The following is a 16,666-nucleotide window of genomic DNA, read 5'->3' as shown; positions in this document are numbered from 1 at the left end:
TCTTGCTCCAACCATTAGGTCAGACCACCCATGACCTGGTTGCTGACATCCTATGAGACAGGCAGCTGTAGGAATCATCTTGGTGTCCTTTCTTTGTCTCTGATCCTTTGTCTTAGTTCCAGGTGAGAGCCCTGTGTCTCTGTGAGCCCAGTTCTTAGACCACTGTCTCCTGTCACTTCTGCCCATCGTTGGCTTGCTGCAGAGCCGTGCTGAGTTCACATGTTCACCCAGTCCTTCAGGTGTCTCCTGTCTCTGTCAGGGCTTCCATTGATATAGAATCATAGAATATCAGGGTTGGAAGGGACCTCAGGAGGTCATCTAGTCCAACCCCCAGACAGATCTTTGCCCCAGATCCCTAAATGGCCCCCTCAAGGATTGAACTGATAATCCTGGGTTTAGCAGGCCAATGCTCAAACCACTGAGCTATCCCTCCCCACCCTGGTCCTAGCCAGTCCTGAGCAACCCATTCAGATCACCCCAGACAAACATCTCCAGTTTTCTGCTTTGTTCCAGGGGCAGCATTTTAACCCTTCTGCACCCACTGGGTAGCAATACCAAGGTGATAGGTAGAAAATCATAAAAACATTACAGACAGTTTCCACATTGTCACAATGGCGCTTTCTCTTGCAGAGCTGTTTTTCCCAAGGGTCAATCCCTGGCTGGTGGCTCTGGGTGTGATCCTGGCTATTCTCATTGCCCTGGCCAGTTACTGCTTCTGGAGGCAACACAGAATGAAAGGTAAAGTTAAAAAGGGACAGAATGTAGAGAGAATGAGAGTGATTTTCTGTTTTGGGGTTTTTTTTCTTCCTTTTAAAGAGAGGGGTTGACACAGGGACTGGGAGTCAATGTTCTGAAGAGAGATTTTGACACTGAGAGATGGAGCGAGGCTGAGGGAGAACAAATCATTCAACCTGAAGAAAATATCAAGTGCATTCACCCCTATAGCTCTCACTAAACAATCCAATCCTGGCATTGGAAAGAGTCCAGCAGAGGGCAACAAAAATGATTAGGGGGCTGGAGCACATGACTTAAGAGGAGAGGCTGAGGGAACTGGGACTATTTAGTCTGCAAAGATGAGGGGGGATTTGATAGCTGCTTTCAGCTACCTGAAAGGGGGTTCCAAAGAGGCTGGATCTAGACTGTTCTCAGTGGTAGCAGCTGACAGAACAAGGAGTAATGGTCTCAAGTTGCAGTGGGGGAGGTTTAGGTTGGATATTAGGAAAAACTTTTTCACTAGGAGGGTGGTGAAGCACTGGAATGGGTTACCTAGGGAGGTGGTGGAATCACCTTCCTTAGAGGTTTTTAAGGTCAGGCTTGACAAAGCCCTGGCTGGGATGACTTAGTTGGGAATTGGTCCTGCTTCAAGCAGGGGGTTGGACTAGATGACCTGAGGTCCCTTCCAACCCTGATATTCTATGTTTCTATGACCCAGGGAGCCAGTCCCCAGCGACTCTTTAATTATTTATATGCAGTGGCACAGCTTCCTCAGGAGAGATTGAAGGAGCCCCACATCAGAATATCCCAGGGCTCAGGGGTTGGTTACAGCACTCTCCTGAGAGGGAGAGACCCCCCTGTCAAATCCTTTGTCCCCTGCAGGTAGAGGGGAAATTGAACCTGGGTCTCCCACATCCCAAATGAGGGCCAAAACCACTGGGCTAGAACTCAGGTGGCAACTCTTCCTCTGGCCATTTTGCATGGAGTTAGGCAGGCATTTAACTTGTTCTCACAAGAAGCAGTCCAGGCACCTGACTTGGAACCCGTTTTCCAGCTGAGAATCGCTAGCAGGGTTAGGCACCTCCCTGCAGCCTGGACTTAGGAGCTGAACTCTGAAAGGGGGTGGGGCTTAGCACAGACCCCTCTGGTTAGCATCTCCCATTGGCTAACTTAGGTGGCTCCCTGCCTAACATGCTGGCTTTTGTGAATCCCATTCTAAGGCATCTCTCGATTCTCTCCCCATTCTGAGAGGAGTGTGACTGGGGCCCAGGCAGCAGGGGTGACTTCTGGGGGCAGACCTTTAAGTGGCCACTGGAGGGGATACGTCACCCTGTCCCCACTATTATCTGCTACCATGACGCAGTCCCAGGCAGAGGGGACGCTGAGTGCAAAGGCCCTTGGACAGATCTGTCTGCGTGTCCATTTGTTGTCTGTCTGCCCTCCTCACCCTAATGCAGTGGTTCTCAAACTTTTGTACTGGTGACCCCTTTCATATAGCAAGTTTCTGAGTGCGACCCCCCCCCCCAATAAATTAAAAACACTTCTTTATATATTTAACACCATTATAAATGCTGGAGGCAAAGTGGGGCTTGGGGTGAGGGCTGACAGCTCGCGACCCCCCAGGTAATAACCTCGTGACCCTCTGAGGGGTCCTGACCCCCAGTTTGAGAACCCCTGCCCTAATGTGATTGTGCTGTAGTTAACAATAGTGATGTGCCCATAAACATGATGGTGAAATCTCACTTCTCGCCCTTTTCTCCCCCTAGAAATGCTGCGATCTGACCTGGCGAGACAGAAAGGTCAGTGTCTGGGCCAATGGGGCATGTTAAACATTTTATGTAGCTATTTGCAAACAGTGAAGAGATGAGCAAGTACCAAGATTCTCTGTAAATGGGTCATTTGCAGGGCGCCCCCCGTGGCTTGCCATCCCAGGCACGCGCTTCGAGCGCTGGTGCCTGGAGCCGTTGCTGATGCTGACAGTCCTCCAGTGCCATCCCATGATTCCCGTGAGTGAGCCAGAAGCACAGAGAAGTTCTCCCATAATTCACAGGGAAAGAATCAGTGTGGCTCAGCTCACTCAGCATGGAGAACTATAGGATATGTTTCCAGCAGTCCTAGGGACTCACACGGGGTGCACAGCACCAATGCGGACACAGTAACGGGGTGGGGCTTTGCAGTGGGGCTGCTCTCACCCAGGTTAGGTTAACCCAGGGGCTCAGACCCAGGTGCTGATCATGTGGGCTAACTCTGCAGTGAAGACCTACTCTGGGTGGCATTTCAGACTGAGGAGGGGATACATCTGTCCCCTTTGGCCACAGGCAGAGGTGACTTAAATTTGGGAGGAAAAGGCCTTGATTTCATTATTCTAAACCCAGAAGCCTTCATGGCAAGTAACTGCCTCAGTGCACTCTACCCCACTTTCTGTCACTATGAATGCTGTACTATAAGGCTTTAGAATCTACAACCTGAGATAAAGGGGACAATTCATATCTCTCAGATCACAGGTTTTCGGCTCTCTGCAGACTCAGGCAGACATTGCTGTTTTGTTACAGATGGTTCTCTTTGGAAGTATTTCTTTTTATTGGGGATTTTTTTTATTAGTGTTTATCGGTTAAACCCAAAAATCAGAAGTACCAGTTATGGAGCACAACTATGTGGCAATTTTTAAAAAGTGGAAATAATGTTGCTAAACAAATGACTGCATAATCACATTACACAAGGGCCTGATAATGCAGTTAATGGGAACATCTGTAAGCCTGCGTATGTATAGCTAATAGTAGAAAATACTCCTGTAAATGTGCAATATGTTAAATCAAATCCTCTTCTTTATGATTTATTTGCAGAAGAACATCGTGAAGAAATAGGTAATGTTTCTTCATTAATGTTAGCGAGGAGGGAATATAACTTATACTTCTTAAGCAGCTACTGAGGGCTCTTATCAAATGAAACACAGTCTGCTTTATACTGCATGCAAAGTAGAGCTCCACCATAACCCCTTCCGGTCTACACATACTAGCTATGTTTACCCATGCCCCAGCCACTGAAATAACCTGGGGATTTGCTTCCTTGTCATTGGCAGAAGGGGTCAGATGAATGTATTATTTTGTCATTCACTATATAGTTAGAAATATTATTATAACTTAACATTTCCCCATCACTAACTTCCCCATCAGGGACATTCCCCATCAGGAAGGTGGTAGCCAGGAAGAAATTGGTTGCACAAAGGTTGGGCTGGAGTTAGACGTATAATTGTGAATTTCTAAACTTTCAGACATTTAAGTTGTGATTTATTTTTATAACATTTCATGGCAGATTTTCACAAATGCATTAACTTAGAGTTGACATTTGGGATAATTACCTAGGTACTGTAATGTGATTTTATATAGTAACTCTTGACCTGTACATTCAGTAAACAGAATCCCACAGTAGCTTCTTCCCTAGTCTGATCTGCTGTGGCAAATCTGGCAAAGATGCTGTCTCCCACAGCACCAGTTGCTTCAGAGAAAGGTTCCAGAAACCCCAATAAGACAATCATGGAATACCCTGCCCAAATGGGACCTTTTTTCCTAGCTCTAGGCAGTTCAGGGTCAGCTTATGCCCTGAAACAGGAGGTTTTACATCCCCAATAATTTTGCAGTTCTAACATACTGTGACTGTCCTCACTCTCCCTAGATATGTATAATGCTACTCAGCTCTTGGTCTGAGTGATACCTGCTGCTGAAGATTCACTGTGTATTTCTTGGAGAAGTATTTCAGTGAAATTGAAAGGCAGCAACTTAAAAAACTGGGGGGGAAATGTTAAGAGAGGGTGAATAGGACCATCCGATAATCGATTTACCATCTCCGTGCTATTCATTAGTATGTGCACTTCTGCCATGTTCTCTGCTATGTCCTCTCTGAACAGTCCTAATAATAACATCTCTCCCCACACTGAAATCTTTCCATACTATTCATTAACACATTCTCCCTTTTCTGAACCCCTCCCCTCAATTTCTGCTGTATCCTGTTGGAGATAGTGACCAGCAGAGGCACCGACTTTCTAATGTGTGGGGGGATGCTCAATCCCCTGGTTCTGCCCCAGCCCCCCCCCCCCCCACTCCACCCCTTCCCCCAAGGCCCCACCCCGCCTCTTTCCACCCCATTCCACCCCCTCCCCTGAGTGCACCTGGCCCTTGCTCCTCCAGCTCCCCCCTCAGTGCCTCCTGCACGCCACAGAACAGCTGATCTGCGGCAGGCGGAGGCACTGGGAGGGAGGAAGAGGCACTCATCAGCTGGTGGGTGGGAGGCACTGGGGTGCAAGGGGGTTGGCTGCCAATGGGTGCTCAGCACCCACTATTATTTTCCCATGGGTGCTCCAGCACCCATGGAGTTGGTGCTATGTGTTCATCTACATGCTTTTGGATTCTATTTTTAATTATAATTTCAACCAATTTACCGGGATCTGAACTTAAGTTAACTGGGCTGTAATTCTCCTTATCACTCTTGCGCTTTTAAAAAAATATTATTGCAACATTTCCTACCCTCTTTTCCTCTGGGTCAGTAGCTGATTTTAATTAGATGCATATTTTTGCTAGCAGCTCAGCAGTTTCATTCTTAACACTCCTTCAGGACTGCTTGTTATGGGCTGTGCAAGTGTCTGGAACTGTTGTGAATGCCTAGGTGCATCTTTTGTCTAAAGAGTTAAACTCCTTTTAGGTTTGACTCCCATCCCTTTTTATAAGCATGGTTTCAGATCTATTCATTTATTGTTTTCTAGGGAAACTCTTCACTGAATTGGGGCTTGGTAAGTTCCATTTCCTGCCCCCCACAACACACCCTTAATATAATCCGTGTTATACACTGTGTCCTGGTCACCGTGTCTGTGCTCAGGGGAGTTCTCATCTCTCTCTGTGTTTGCTTTCAGGGTTGAGAAGAGCCCAGCTATATGCAGGTACTGTACATAAAACTGACACTTTATTTACGTCAGCATCCCACCTGCCCCTGAGAGCTCTCTCCTCATTTCCCCAGTGCACCGGTACTTTCATATAAAAAGCAATAGGCTGGAAACAGCAATATCACTGGGGGTGGATGGAAAGGGGCAGGCAACACCCCAGGTTTATTGCAGAGCAGGGACATGCCGCCTTTGGGAAAGGGCTGATTAGTGATGAAATGCTGCCCCCTGGTGTCACCTTTCCAGGGTGGTACCTGGGCTCTGCAGGATGGACATTCTTAGCTGTCCATAATTAAATGGAACTGCTAAACTCTCTCTCTTCCCAACAGCAGCATTGCCAGGCTCAGACAAAGCTTTAACCACAATTTCCTTCTAGTGTAACAGGACCAGACAAGAGCTGTTCATTGTCCCCATGGATTTGGGGTGAGGAAGTCCCTGTCCCCACTGCAAGGGCAGACAACTTTTTATAACCGGCTTGTGACACTCCCCTGAACCACTTACAACAAACTGTGCCCAGCCCACGCGGCAGCTTTTCTGCCTCACAGCTATGGCTGAGTTGTGTGTGTGTGTGTGTGTGTTTGTACCCAGCATGCTGTCTGACTGTGTGTGCACTGGTGCATGCTGGAAGAGTCTGGGCAGCTCCAGCAGGAATCAGAGAGCCCACGGGCTATGCACACACATTGCAGCACCACTGGCTCAGGGGTCCATGCACTCCGGGGTATCCTACCGCACAGAGCTGGTGGGAGGGACACCCAGCACAGTTACACAAGCACCGCTGGGGATCCTGTTAGGGTCGCCACCTCTGAGGTGCAAAAAAACACATCTGCCTGCTCCACATACACCACCTGTCCCCTCACCCCGGGCACTGTCGCCCCATCCCACCCCTGAGCACTATGTCCCTATCCCACTTCTGGGAGAGGGCACCAGCCCCCATGGGCTCTTGTTCCTGGGGCTGAGCTGGGAACCAACCTCGCCAAGCAGGACATGGTGCCAGATCTACTCCACTCCCCCCCACATCCCGGCGGTGACCCCCACATCCGGTACCTGCATGGTGTAAATGGCCCCTGCTGGCCCCGAATCCCCCATCTCACTCACTGCTCCCAAGCTGCCCCGCTCCCTCTGTGCAGCACTGCCACCGCACAGCTCCCCCGCTACAGCCACTGACACACCCGGGACTTGTCATGTCCTGGGAAGACTCACAGATTTCCCAGGACAGCGACCTGAACAAAGCGACGATCCTGGGAAAACCTGGACAGATGCCAGCCCTAGGTCCTGTCCACACAGCACAGTAACACCCAGCTGAGCTGGGTACAGGCAGCCAGACAGGTGCCAGCCCAGGTCCCTGGCAGGGTCGCTGAGCTGCCATGGTCACGAACTGTGTTAACTCCCCGATGTACCACATGCCATGCTTAGAGCCCCCAGGGCCCTGGGCCCAGGAACAGCTGTAACCTAGACTCATGGCAATGCAGGTCAGGAAGGGACCTCGAGATTTCACCTAGTTCAGCCCCCCACGCTGGGACAGGGCCTAGACCATCCCTGACAGGGGTTTGTCCTGTTCTTACAAACCTCCAGTGACGGGGATCCCACAGCCTCCCTTGGAGTCGGGTCCAGAGCTTCACTGCCCTGAGAGTTAGAAAGTGTTTCCTCATCTCCAGCCTCAGTCTCCCTTGCTGCAGATTGTGACCATTGCTCCTTGGACAGGCCCTTGCCCTGTCCGCTGGGGCACTGGCGGATATCACCAAGTGTGAGCATCGCTGTTATTGCACTGTGGGGGGAAGGGGAACCATCTGACTCAGGGGGACAGTGATGGGAGCCAGGGCCTTTCACTCCCCAGTCACCGATCTCAGCCCAGATTCAGAGTCCGGTTCCCAGCGGACAGGAGCTCACATCATAACTCACATTAATGGCAGCCTCACCAGCCACCTCTGCAGGGAGACCAAGAACTGAACACCTCAGGGACAATTCCTCCCCAAGGAGAGGTTCCAGCAGGTGTCAGGACTGAGCCATGTTAGCAGGACAGTGGGGGGCTCACACGGCCGCTGTGACGTCCTCGTACCCTCGATACACAGAGCTCCAGCAGCCAGGGTGTAAACCCCACTCGTACCCCCAGCACTGAACTCACTGACATTGCCCCAAGGCCCCCTCTCTCCACACCAAAAGAGGGGGTGACAGGGGGCCATGGCCCCATCACTTTTAAAAGTGGGAGGGCTTTGAGAGATTTAAGAGAGAAGCAACTAGGGGGGTAGGGTCTTGGGGGGGAAGAGGCAGCATGAGGAGAAGGGGCAGTGTGAGGGCAAAGGCTCGGGGAGAAAGGGTGGTGCAGGGGCCGGAGCTTGGGGAGAAAGGTTGGAGTGGGGGTGGGGGCCTTGGGGGGAAGGGGTGCCATGGGTGGGCAGGGCCACGGTTCAGGCACCGGTGGCCCCTCTACTTTTAGGGAGCTTCTGTCACTCCTGGGGAGAGTACTGTCCCGGATCCTGATCCCAGGGGCCAGAGGCAACAACTTTCCAATGTGCCAGGGGGTGCTTGACCCACACACTGCCCCAGGCCCCCCCCCACTCCACCCCTTCCTCCAAGGGTCCCCCCCACCCTGCCTCTTTCCACCCCACTCCATTCCACCCCCACCCCACCTCTTCCTGCTCTGTTCTGCCCCCTCCCCCGAGCGCGCCCTGCCGTTGCTCCTCCCTCTCACCCCAGTGCCTCCTGCAGGCTGCTGAACAACTGATCATGGCGGGAGGGAGGGGGAGGCGCTGATCATCAGGGCCGCTGGTGGGCGGAGGTGCTGGGGGGAGGGGGAGGAGCTGATTGGCAGGGCTGCCGGTGGGTGCTCAGCACCCACCACTTTTTCCCAGAGTCCAGCGGCTGGGTGTGAAAGTTCCCAGCGTGTCTGACCCAGGGCCGGTTAATGAGAGCGAGGGGGTTGGCTGGCACAGTTGTTAGATGGAGACACCTGAACCCCTGGGGCTCTGAGATGGTCTCTGTGACCATTATCTGCTCTGGGAGATGCCCGGATGCATCTGTGGAGGGTCTGTGGTGCTCGCAGAGCTAACAGGAGAAATCGCTCTGGGCAGAGAGTTGAGGTTGGAGCTGAGTCTCCATTTTCAGCCTGATTTGTGGGGGTAAGATCAGGGGCCATGGGGGAATTTTTCTACTCAGGGCAAATTAAATAGCAGCTGTGGAGTGTTTCATAGCTGATGTCCTGAGTCTGGCCTGCACATAACTGCGTTTCTGGGGATGTTGACAGTCACTGGGATTTGGGCTCCTAAGTTGCTCAGACAGGTTTGCAGTGGAGCTGGGTGAAATTTGGGTGCAAATAGTTTGAGTCGACCTGAAATAAAAATTTTCAGCAAACAAACTATTTGCTAATTCATGTTGAGTTTTCTGAATAGTTTCAATGGACAGAAAAAGGTGCTGCCACTTCCCTTCTAGCCTTTAGTCCAGTGGCTGGGCCCTCAGCTGGGAGCCCCAGGTTCAATCCCCCCATGTGATACAGGGGAAGGAATTGGAATGTGGGTCTCCCCCACTCAGGTGAGGGCTGGAACCGCTGGGCTCTAGGTGTCTGACGTGGGGCTCCCTCAATCTCTGCTGCTGAAGACGCCCCCTGTGTCTAAACACTGCCATGGGCCTGGGCCAGAGCGTGGTAATGAGAATGACTCTGCAGCCCAGTGGGTCAGGCCCCACCTCGGAGCCCAGAGTCCAGCTCCCCTGCTCCAATGACCCTGTAATTATAGATCCATAACCCCAGTGAGGGGAGGGGTTACGGCCCCTGGCACAGCAGTGTCTCAGGCATGACAGGGCCCCAGTGCAAACCCCTAGTGTAGACGCGCTGTGCGGGTGTGAACTGGGACTGGCCCCCGGTGCAGCTTCTCCCAGATGCAGGGGGCAGGATCCTGTCTGAGGATCGGAAACATCCGCAGAGACACATGTCAGGATCTGCCTGACAATCCTGAGAGATTTGATTATCTGATTATTATGTCTTTGTCCTGTGTGTGGGGACGGCACCGACCTGCTCTTAGTAACAAACCAACCACATATGGCCCTAGACCAACAGAGATTCCCTGGGGCCTGCCCCCCGTCATCTCTCTACACCCATGGCACCTGCCCCTCCCTTACCCTTCCCTCACCCCTGTGCTCATCTGGCCCCTGCCTCTCTCCTCCCCCCCCACCTCGCCCCACCCCCTCCTTTCAACCCCTTTCTGCTCCCCTTGGCCCCTGCCCCTGTCTCCCCGCTTTGTCTCACTGGCACATGCCCCTGCCCTCCACCCACCTCTGCCCCTCTAGATCTCCCCCCCTTTGTCCCCCTGCCCTCCTGGCACCTGCCCCTCTCCCCCAAACACGCTCTGCACCCTGGCACCCACCCATCACTTCACCCCCTTCTACCGCTTGCAGCCCTCCAGACAGCAATTCTGGGACCCGGGGCAGAACAGTCAATAGGCCCCTAGGCACGCACAAGCTGTGCCCATGTGGACACAGTCCACCTGACATTAGGGAAGTGTTGCGCCTGTGCTGGCTGGTGCCCAGTGAGCTGCCGGCTGCACTGCTGGCCATGCTCTTCTGGCACGGCCAAGGCTTCCACGTGCCCACCTGTCTAATCATGCAAACCCAGAGACCTGTGCCCTGCCCCTCCCCTGAGGCCACGCTCCTGTCCCAACCCTTCTCCGAGGCCCTGCCCCTGCTCACTCCATCCCCCCTCCCTCCGTTGCTCGCTCTCCCCCACACTCACTCTCTTTCAGCAGGCTGGGGCAAGGGGTTGGGGGGCTGGGGGAGGTGTGGGGTGCAGACTCTGGGAGGGAGTTTGGGTGTGGGAGGGGATGTGGGGTTGGACTCTGGGAGGGAGTTTGGGTGTGGGACAGGTACAGGATCTGTGAGGGAGTTTGGGTGTGGGACAGGTACGGGCTCTGGGAGGGAGTTTTGGTGCGGGAGGGGGCAGGCTCTGGGAGGGGGTTCAGGGTGCGGGCTCTAGGCTAGGACAGGGGTTGATGCAGGAGGGGGTCAGGGGGTCAGCGCTTACCATAGATGGCTTCCAAAAGTGGCTGACCCACCCCTCTGGCAGTGGCTTCTACGTGGGGGGGCCGCTGTGATGGGTTCGTTCACAGAGATCCCCTTGGGACTGTCACCTGATGTGTTGAAACTACCTCTGAGCCCGTTTTCCCTGTCAGCCTGGGACTCCAGAACTCTGCCTTGCTGAGCCAGACACACAAGCCTGCTGCAACACAGACCCAGGTCTGAACCACATCCCCAAAGCTGCAGGCTTTAACTGAAAACCACTCAGTAGGTACGCCTGTCTCCAGCACCCAGATGCCCAGCTCCCAATGGGATCCAAACCCCAAATAAATAGGTTTACCCTGTATAAGCTTTATACAGAGTAAAACTCATAAATTGTCTGCCCTCTATAACACTGATAGAGAGATATGCACAGCTGTTTGCTCCTCCAGGTATTAATCACTTACTCTGGGTTAATTAATAAACAAAAGTGATTTTAGTATAAAAAGTAGGATTTAAGTGGTTTCAAATAATAACAGACAGAACAAAGTAAGTTACCAAGCAAAATAAAACAAAACATGCAAGTCTAAGCGTAATACATTTAAGAACCTGAATACAGGTAAATCTCACCCTCAGAGATGTTCCAATAAGCTTATTTCACAGACTAGACTCCTTCCTAGTCTGGGCCCAATCCTTTCCCTGGTACAGTCCTTGTTCCAGCTCAGGTAGTAACTCGGGGATTTTTCATGACTGGCAGCCCCCTTTGTTCTGGTCCACCCCCTTTTATAGCTTTGGCACAAGGTGGGAATTCTTTGTCTCTCTCTGGGTCCCCCCCCTTCTAAATGGAAAAGCACCAGGTTTAAGATGGATTCCAGTACCAGGTGACATGGTCACATGTCCTGTGAGACTTCATTACTCACTGGCTGGCACAGACATATACAGGAAGGCTTACAAGTAAATAAACCATTTACAACCAATTGTCCCAGTCAATGGGAGCCATCAAGATTCTAAGCCACCATTAATGGCCCATAATTTGAAGTCCTATTGTAACTATGCAGAGTTATACTTCATATTTCTACTTTCAGATACAAAAATGATACATACATACAAATAGGATGAACACACTCAGTAGATTATAAGCTTTGTAATGATACCTTACAAGAGACCTTTTGCATAGCGCATATTGCAGTTACATTATATTCACACTCATGTTTATGAAAATATGCTTATATGCAGTGCAACGCCAGCCAATGGGAGCTGCAGAGTCGGCTCTCAGGGCAGGGGAAGCCCATGGAGAACCCCCCCACCCCAGGGGCCACCAGTCACTTCCGGGAGTCGCGTGCAGTGAGGGCGGGCAGGAAGCCTGCCTTAGCTGTGCTGCACTGCCATCTGGGGGCCCCTGGGCCCTTTTACATTGCCCGGCCCCCTGGGCAATTGCCCCCTTTGTCCCACCTGTCGGTCGGCCTGACCGCCTGGCATCCACCTCTCCCTTTTCCCCCTCTGATTCCATGTCTCCCACCCTCCCATCACTCCCATCAGCACCCCTGTGCCTGCCACTGCCCTCACCCCAGATGCCCACCCCACCCCTCATCCTCCTCTGCTCTGCTGGCTCCCACCCTTCTCCTCACCCTCATCCCAACCCTTGCCCACCTGCGCCCACACCTCTTCTAGCCTCATTCTGATCCCTTCTGCCCCTCTGGAGTCTTCCCCTCTACTCACCCCTTCCTCTGCCCCACTGGTGCCAGCCCCTCCCCCATGCCCTCCTTTTGTCTGCCCCCTGCTCAACCCCCCCTCAAGCTCCCTTGCACCTGCCCCTCCCTTTGCCCCTTTCCTGCCTGCTGCCCACCCCCCTATGCCCCACTGGCTCCCCTCCCCTCTGCCCCAGCACCCACTTCTGCTCTCCCCCCTTTCCCTCCTTTTGCCTGATCCTTCCTTTCCCTCTCCTTTTGTCCCCCTGGCACCTGCCCCACCCCCTGCCCCTTTGGCACCCACCCTTTCCCTTGTCCCCTCTACCCCCTCATGCCTTCCCCTCCCCTTGCCTCTTGTTGGCCCTGGTGCCTGCCCCATCAGACACCCCACCACTGCCCCCCCAGTGTCCATCTCTCCCCCACTTTGCCACCCAGTGCCTGCCTCTTCCTTCTCCCACACTGACCCCCTCCCCTCCACTTGCCCCCTGGAACAAGTTCCTTCCCTCGCTCTGGTGCCTGCTCCTTCCCTCACTCCTTCTACCCTCTGGGTCCTGCTCCTCCCCTCATGTTCCATCGCCCCCACCGGTGCCTGCACCTCCCTTCACACCCCTCTGTCCTTCTAGGCCTGCCCTTTTCCACACTCCTCTCTCTGCCCCCCTTGTGCTCACCTGTACCCTCACGCCCTCCTACCCTCCTTGCATCTGCCCCTCTGCTTGACCCCCCACAACCCTCCTGGGGTCTGCGCCTTCCCACCATCTCCCTCTTGGTGCCCTTCCCTCCCCTCACTCCCCCCATTCCCCTCTAGTGCCTGCCCCACCTCTCACCACCTTTGTCCCCTGTTCACCTGCCCCTTCCCCCATCCCCTCCTTTGCCCACCTCATGCCTGCTTCTTCCCTTGCTCCCCTCTAGACCCTGGTGCCAACCCCTCCTTTTTCACTCCCTCTGCCTCCCTGGTGCTTGCCCCTCCATTCACCCCTTCTGTCTGCTGGTGCAACCCCCTTCCCTCTGCCCCCCTCTGTACCCTAGTGCACGCCCCTTCTCCTGCCCCCCTTGCCTCCTGGTGCCCACCCCTCCCCTCTTTTCCCCTAGGCACCAGCCCCTCTCCTCACCAACCCTCTACCCCCTGGTGCCTGCTCCCCCTCTTCCCCCTAAGTTCCTTGGCACCAGCCCCTCTGATCACCCCACTCTGTCCCCTTGACACCTGCTCCTCTCCTCACTCTGCTCTACCCTCCAGTGACCGCCCCTGCCCTAGCTACCTCCTCTCCCCCGGTTCCTGCCTCACTTTGTCCCCCTGGTGCCTGCCCCACTCCTCATCCCCCCCACCCCTGGCACCTGTCCCTCCCCTCAACTCCCATCTGCCCCTCTGGAGTCCACCTCTCTCCTCATTTCCCCTGCCCCTTGGAGCTCCCCCCCCCATTCCCTTACACCCCTTTGCCCCTGGATGCCTGCTCCTTCCTTTGGTTCCCTGTGCCCCCTGGTGTCTGCCCCCTTCTTCTTGGTGCCCACCCTTCCCCTCATCCCAAAACCTGCCCTCCCCTCCTCCCGCTGGTGCCTGCTCCTTTCCTTGCCCCCCATTGCTTTTGTGTCTGCCCCTCCCCTCACTCATCTCTGCCCCTCCCCTTTCCTCTCCCAGCATCAGCCTAGTGCCTTCCTGTCATTCTGTTGCCCTCCCCTCCCCCACCCTCACTGACTCGTCATCCCCCCCACACCTTCCTCTTGTCATTCCCCTCAAGTTCACTCTCATGGGCAGACAGGGCCCCGAGTCCCCTTAAAGGGAAACGACCCCCCAGCACAGCGATTAATGTGGATGCAGGTTAATTTCCCTTTGATCCCTGTGACCAGCTCCTGCCCCCGGCACTGATTCTGTGACTCTCTCCCCAGTGGACATGACTCTGGATCTAGACACGGCAAATCCCTGGCTAGTCCTGTCTGAGGATCGGAAATGTGTGAGATACGGAGACACACAACAGGATCTGCCCGACAACCCTGAGAGATTTAATCCTTTTCCCTGTGTCTTGGGCGCTGAGCAGTTTACGGGTGGGAGGCATTACTGGGAGGTGGAGGTAGGAGACAAGACTAGATGGACTCTGGGGGTTTGTAGGGAATCTATGAGCAGGAAGGTCACACCCACACCTGGGAATGGATGCTGGGTCATGTGGCTGAGGGGTGGGGAATATAAGGCTGGCACCTCCACCTCTCCCCCCATCTCTGTGAGCGTCCAGCCCAGCCGGGTGGGGATTTTCCTGGACTATGAGGCGGGCGAGGTCTCATTTTACAATGTGACTGACAGGTCCCATCTCTTCACTTTCACTGGCACCTTCTCCGGGACTCTCCGCCCTTATTTCTATCCTGGTCACAAAGCTGGGGGTACAAATGTGGCTCCCCTGATAATCTGCCCGGTCCTAGCTCAGGCCGGAGGGAATCTCTGTCCCTGACAGTGACATCCACGGCACAGACTGTCCCCTCCCAGCGCTGCTGCTCTTCCTGCCCCACCCCCACACACACACACACCGTGGTGGGGGGCAGTTACTGCAGCAACTGGACTTTTTGTGCTGACCAGACGCTGCCAGTTTCCCTTTTCAACTGGAGGTTCCAGTCGAAAACCGGACACCTGGCAACCCCCAGCCCTCACCTTTCCCTGTCCCCTGCCTCAAGGGTAGCAGATGGTGTTGGATCAGGGTCATTCACTCCTGTCAGAATTTTCTATCCCTGTGAAAGCTCAGTGTAAAATATGAAAGAAAAAAGATTAGCCTTGTATTTACACCTTGTTACAATTATATTTTCTAAATTAGAATATTTTCATTTACATTTCAACAGTATTTCAAAAACAAGCACCTAAACATATTTTTAGAAATGGAATTATTTACATTTATTTTTTGATTCCTCCCTCAAATCTATATTGAAGTTTAACTTCTCTAAATAACGTCATTTGTATTTCAACTGTGGAATATTAAAATATTTATTTTAACAAAATAAACTATTAAATTGTCAGACTGGGGTGTTCAGTTATAATGTACATCTGTCAAAAGCATCACAACTACACACATGTGCAGCTGCTCTCTGTCTCTCTCTCTCCCCCTCTCTTTATTGTGTTGACTGGTTCTCTCTGGAAGGCAGGGCACATACATCCACCTCCTGCACTACATCTTTGAAAATTAACAGGTGAAAAAATGATAGAATTAACTTAAATAGATTGCTTATATAATCTTGTGTGAGTTAATTAATATTCTTTTAAAAAATCACATGAATTAATGCTGACAGAAGTTCAATTTGTAGCTACATATAATCAGTAATCAAGATATGATCCTTCCTTTCTTTTTCTCACATCAATGAACAAAACACAGTCCCCAACCTCAAATGCTATCTTCCTATATACAGAAATATCTTCTACAATCTCCATTTTTTAGTTTTATTTTTCTTTAGAAATATTATTTGCAGGCAATGTACTGTCGGTGTCCACTGTTGATTTCAATGTACTGCTGGGCTCTTTATGTTCTTGGTTATAAGGACACAACAAATGTAGTTTGGTAAAGAAATAGAGAAGAGGTTGTATTCCTTTACTGAATCATCATAAATTAAGTGCCAGCGTCTTCAGTACAATTAAGCTAATGACACATAACATGAAATCTGATGAAGCTTTATTGGGAAACCTTTCTTCTCGGCCACAAATCAGTCAAAAGGGTGATATTTTTCTTGTCATGGGAGGTTTAGAGTACAAAGAAAATAAAGTTGCTCCAGGAAATTTATCACAATTCCTCTGGGTTCTGTCCTCCGTCTTCAGGGATGCTCTGTAAAAATAGTGACTGATTGGTCTAATTCCTTGAAATTAGCCATTGAACCTCATTTCTTGAAGCACTAGCTGAGCAGAGTATGAGGGGAGGTACATCACATGGCATTGCTAGGACTACTTTTTGTTTTAAACGTGATGTGTTATGAACATTTTCAATGTCATAATTCAGTTTTGAAGATTTATTCACAATATGCCATTCATGGCAGTGTGCCCTAAATTTGATGGATTCATTTGTATTTATTTTCAAATAATCAAGGTAAAAGATCATTTTAGAGTGTTTTTAATCCAGTCTGCTGGTGTCTAGGTGGCATGGGCTGCTGAAGCTATCTGTTTTCCCAAGTTTTTAACAGGGAAATTTTAATCTAAAAATAGATATTTCTGAAGGAAATTTTAGGGAAAAATTACCTGTGTTCCTTTACACATAATTCAGTGAGAAATAGGGAATTACTGTGTTTTTTTATCCAATCTTATTGTGTTAGTGAAAACCATGTTGTATATTAACTTATTTTCCAACATATTTTCCCATGTACTATCTGACAAGACATAGAAAACTAAAAATGAATG

At 51.7% G+C, this 16,666-nt stretch overlaps 1 protein-coding gene across 1 annotated transcript in view; it reads left to right on the top strand.

The window, feature by feature from the left end:
* LOC128848365 (butyrophilin subfamily 1 member A1-like) overlaps positions 1-14,801 on the top strand; it is a 75,370-nt gene extending 60,569 nt beyond the window's left edge. The window contains exons 7-11 of the mRNA XM_054048345.1: positions 631-738; positions 2,481-2,513; positions 3,558-3,578; positions 5,618-5,644; positions 14,194-14,801. Coding sequence (XP_053904320.1) covers positions 631-738; positions 2,481-2,513; positions 3,558-3,578; positions 5,618-5,644; positions 14,194-14,747 — 743 coding nt within the window. The 3' untranslated portion in view covers positions 14,748-14,801. The remainder of the gene's footprint in view (positions 1-630; positions 739-2,480; positions 2,514-3,557; positions 3,579-5,617; positions 5,645-14,193) is intronic.
* The last annotated feature ends 1,865 nt before the right edge of the window (positions 14,802-16,666 follow it).

The sequence above is a fragment of the Malaclemys terrapin genome, chromosome 13 (genome assembly GCF_027887155.1).
Source record: "Malaclemys terrapin pileata isolate rMalTer1 chromosome 13, rMalTer1.hap1, whole genome shotgun sequence".
In the NCBI taxonomy this organism is placed as follows: domain Eukaryota; kingdom Metazoa; phylum Chordata; order Testudines; family Emydidae; genus Malaclemys; species Malaclemys terrapin.
Note: the sequence above shows the minus strand (reverse complement) of the source record. Positions and strands in the feature narration are given on the sequence as shown.